The sequence below is a fragment of the Palaemon carinicauda genome, chromosome 11, assembly GCF_036898095.1.
Source record: "Palaemon carinicauda isolate YSFRI2023 chromosome 11, ASM3689809v2, whole genome shotgun sequence".
Lineage (NCBI taxonomy): Eukaryota > Metazoa > Arthropoda > Malacostraca > Decapoda > Palaemonidae > Palaemon > Palaemon carinicauda.
Window position 1 is genome coordinate 134,815,248 of NC_090735.1, and position 5,000 is coordinate 134,820,247.

Here is a 5,000-nt window from a genome sequence, read left to right on the forward strand (position 1 = left end):
ATGTAAAGGATGGTCAGAGTTATGAAAAATCTTATGCAACATGCATAATGAACTAATTGAACGACGGTGCCAGAGATTAATATCTAGATCAGGAATAAGAAATTTAATAGACCGTAAGTTTCTGTCCAACAAATTAAGATGAGAATCAGCAGCTGAAGACCAAACAGGAGAACAAAACTCAAAACAAGGTAGAATGAAAGAATTAAAACACTTCTTCAGAATAGATTGATCACCGAAAATCTTGAAAGACTTTCTCAATAAGCCTATTTTTTGTGCAATTGAAGAAGACACAGACCTTATATGTTTCTCAAAAGTAAATTTACTGTCGAGAATCACACCTAAAATTTTGAAAGAGTCATACATATTTAAAGAAACATTATCAATACTGAGATCCGGATGTTGAGGAGCCACCGTCCTTGACCTACTTACAATCATACTTTGAGTTTTGTTAGGATTCAACTTCATACCCCATAATTTGCACCATGCACTAATTCTAGCTAAATCTCTATTAAGGGATTCACCAACCCTAGATCTACATTCAGGGGATGGAATTGATGCAAAGAGAGTAGCATCATCTGCATATGCAACAAGCTTGTTTTCTAGGCCAAACCACATGTCATGTGTATATAGTATGAAAAGTAATGGGCCTAGAACACTACCCTGTGGAACACCGGATATCACATTCCTATAATCACTATGGTGCCCATCAACAACAACTCTTTGAGATCTATTACTTAAAAAATCAATAATAATGCTAAGAAACAACCCACCCACTCCCAACTGTTTCAGTTTGAAAACAAGGGCCTCATGATTAACACGGTCAAAGGCAGCACTAAAATCAAGGCCAATCATACGAACTTCCCGACCACAATCAAGGGATTTCTGTACAGCATTGGAGATTGTAAGAAGGGCATCACATGCTCCAAGGCCTTTACAAAAACCAAATTGCAAACTAGGGAATAGATGATTACCTTCAGCAAAGCTATTAAGACGTTTTGCCAGAAGACGTTCAAAAACTTTAGATAATATGGGAGTTATGGAAATTGGGCGGTAATCAGTGGGACTTGAGCTACCACAAACACATTTACATAGAGGAGTAACATTACCAATTCTCCAACTAGTGCTAAAAGCTCCTCTTCTTGCTAACTTGCGCAAAATAACAGATAACTTTGGAGCTAAGAAATCTGCTGTCTTTATAAAAAACAAAGGAAAAATACCATTTGGGTCTACACCTCCATAAGCATCAAGGTCCATCAACAGAGCTTTAATCTCACGAGATCGAAAAGCTAAACTAGTTAGTTTAGCCTCAGGAAAACAGGAATGAGGAAGTTCAAGTTTTTCATTACTCTGTTTACTGTCAAAAACATCAGCCAAAAGGGTTGCCTTTTCCTTTGGACAGTGAGTGACTGAGCCATCTGGTTCAAGTAAAGGAGGAACTGTTGCATCTACACCAAAGAGTGCAGATTTAAGGGTAGACCACCATTTATGTTCCTGAGTTGTACCAGAAAGTGTTTCTTTTATGGTTAAATTGTACTCCTTTTCAGTTGAGGCATAAACTCTCTGAGCAAAAGCTCGAAGCTGAGTATAGTTGTTCCAGGTCAAATCTGATCTGTTCCCCTTCCAAAGATGATAGGCCTCCTGTTTCTCCAAATAAGCACGTCTACAATCATCATTGAACCACGGTTTGTCCTTCACTCGATACCTTAGCACACGAGAAGGGATACGCCTATCAATTATGTTGACTAGATTCTCATTCAAAGGGACAACAGGATCTACACTATTATATAATTGTGACCAATTCAAGAACAAAAGATCATGTAAAATCCCATTCCAGTCTGCTTGGGATTTCATATAAATTTTACAAGAATATGATATATCAGGGACAGGCTGCTCAGTCTTCACTAATAATGAAATCAAGGCATGATCAGATGTCCCGACTGGAGAACCAACCTTACTAGTTATAACGCCAGGGGAGTCAGTGTATACGAGGTCCAAGCAATTACCAGACCTGTGAGTAGCTTCATTTATGATTTGCTCACAGCCTGATTCAGAGGCAACATTTATTCCAGGATTTTTACCGTTTTAAAAACTGATATATTTACGTAAAGGAGTGATATTACGGTCACCAGCCCGTAAAATACAAGAACAAAATAAGCTAAAACTACGGTCGCCTGTATTTTACTGAAATACGGCTAAGAATAGTATATTTGTACGAAGAATTTCCGATTAAAATTAGTTTTTTAAACAGTGTAGGGAAACTTTCAGGTATTAGTTGTTATGTTGAGACGTGAAAGTGATTCAATTTTGAAAGTGCTAGGTCAAAGGTCAAGGTCGAGCAGAAGGTCAACTGAAATAAACTGCCTTGGTGGAAGTATGCACTCTCAGTAGTGCTATCGAGTTGATTATATTATTACTACTTTTGTACTTATTCTTTTTTTTTCTTTGTTAATAATGATAGATTGTTTGATTTGAAGTTTTCTGGCATCCTCAAATCAGTCAATCAATCATTAGTAACAAAAACAAAAAAGTTACTATAATCATCAATAGTACCATTGTTATAGATTAACAAATATGCTTTTAAATTGCCGCACCACCACCAACAACAACAAATGCAGCCTTTTCTAGCCCACTGCAGGAGAAAGGCCTCAGACATGTCAGTTCAGGTCTGGGGTTTGGCCACTTTTCATCATCACGCTGGTCAGTGCGAATTGGTGATGGTGGGAGATTTTCGTCTGATTGCTCACAACAAACCAATCTAGTATGGGTGGCACTGGCTAGTACAGGTTTTCTTTTAAAGGATTAAAGGTCGCTCATGAATGGCAGAGGCAAAGAACAGTGACATTGCCCTATCAAGCAGGACAATGCCCTGGAGTCTGACCATATATCGTATATCAGCTCCCAAGTCCCCTCTCCACCCAAGCTAGGGAGGGCCAGGCAATGGCTGCTGATGACTCAACAGTTAGACATATAGGCTCCCCCAAACCCCCCAACCTTAGCTCACGTTGATGGTAAGGTTGCAGACACTAATGGCACTAACGGGATTGAGCGGGACTCAAACCTCCGACTGGCAAACACCAGGTAGAGACGTTACCAATCAGGCCACAACAATCCTAATGTAATTTGACTCTTAATTGATCTCCTGGTTTCTTAACCAAGGGACTTTTTAATGGAAGATTTGTAACACCCTTTCACCTTTTCTATTGTTGTAATTTAACTCTTAATTTATCTCCTGGTTTCTTAACCAAGCCACATTTTAATGGAAGATTTGTAACACCCTTTCACCTTTTCTATAATTGTTATTTAACTCCTAATTTATCTCCTGGTTTCTTTACCAAGCGTCTTTTTAATGGAAGATTTGTAACACCCTTTCACTTTTTCTATTATTGTAATTAAACTCCTAATTTATCTCCTGGTTTCTTATACAAGCGTCTTTTTAATGGAAGATTTGTAACACCCTTACACCTTTTCTATAATTGTAATTTAACTCCTAATTTATCTCCGGGGTTCTTAACCAAGCGACTTTTTAATGGAAGATTTGTAACACCCTTACACCTTTTCTATAATTGTAATTTAACTCCTAATTTATCTCCGGGTTTCTTAACCAAGCGACTTTTTAATGGAAGATTTGTAACACCCTTACACCTTTTCTATAATTGTAATTTAACTCCTAATTTATCTCCGGGTTTCTTAACCAAGCGACTTTTTAATGGAAGATTTGTAACTTATTCTTTTTTCTCTTTTTTTACAGACGTGGTGACGATAATGATGTCACTGCCGGCGGTACTGGTTTCCTTGGTAACCATTCTGTCCCTCGTCGTGACGGCATCAGGTAAATAAATATTTATGTTTTTATTCATGAACAAATATTTTATTTATGACTGGGAAGAGGTAGATGTATGGCAACCAGTGATGGGTGTATTTTGTATAGGATATTTTCTTTTTTCAGGCTTTAAGGTGCCATTATAGATATAGACATTTTCTCTGGTGAAATTATTTGATTTTCTAACATTTATCAAAGTGGAAATAAAAAAAATTTCTGTATGACTGGAAAGAGTTAGATGTATGGCAACCAGTGATGGGTGTATTTTGTGTAGGATATTTTCTTTTTTCAGGCTTTAATGTGCCATTATAGATATAGACTTTTGCTCTGGTGATATTATTTGATTTTCTAACATTTATCAAAGTGGAAATTAAAAATAAAGTTTTTGTATGACTGGGAAGAGTTAGATGTATGGCAACCAGGTATTAGTGTATTTTATATATGATATTTTTTTTTCAGGCGTTCATGTGCCATCACAGATATTAGACTTTTTCTATGGTAATCTTATTTGATTTTATAATATTTTTCAATGAGGAAATTAAAAAAAGAGAGTCTATTTCTAATGACTAGAAAGAGTTTAGATGCATGGCAACCAGTGATGAGTGTATTTTATATTGGATATTTGTTTTTTCTTCAAGATTTCATGTACCATTAAGTATTTAGACTTTTTCTATGGTGATCTTATTTAATTTTCTAACATGTCTCAATTAGGAAATTAAAAATAAAGTTCATTTTTGTATGACTGGAAAGAGCTAGATGTATGGCAACCAGTGATGGGTGTATTTTGTTTAGGATATTTCTTTTCATGCTTTCATGTACTATTACATATTTAGAGTTTCTCTATAATGATCTTATTTGCTTTTCTAACATTTCTGAGGAAATTAAAAAAAAATAATACGTTTATTTCTGTATGACTGGAAAGAGTTAGATGTATGGCAACCAGTGATGGGTGTATTTTGTATAGGATATTTTTTTTTCTAGGCTTTCATGTGGCATTACAGATAGAGTTTTTCTATGGTTATCTTATTTGATTTTCTAACATTTCTGGAATGGGAAATTGATATAAAAAGTTTATTTCTGTATGACTAAAATTAGATGTATGGTAACCAGTGATTGGTGCATTTTATATAGGATATTTTTTTTTTCAAGCTTTCATGAGTAAATTAAAAAAAATTATTAT

At 35.6% G+C, this 5,000-nt stretch overlaps 1 protein-coding gene across 3 annotated transcripts in view; it reads left to right on the plus strand.

The window, feature by feature from the left end:
• The window catches only part of LOC137650222 (uncharacterized), a 520,547-nt gene that overhangs the window by 247,356 nt on the left and 268,191 nt on the right, over positions 1–5,000 (plus strand). For all 3 annotated transcript variants that reach the window (XM_068383462.1, XM_068383464.1, XM_068383463.1), the window contains exon 3: positions 3,749–3,829. In XM_068383462.1, the coding sequence (XP_068239563.1) occupies positions 3,763–3,829 (67 nt within the window). In that variant the 5' untranslated portion in view covers positions 3,749–3,762. The remainder of the gene's footprint in view (positions 1–3,748; positions 3,830–5,000) is intronic.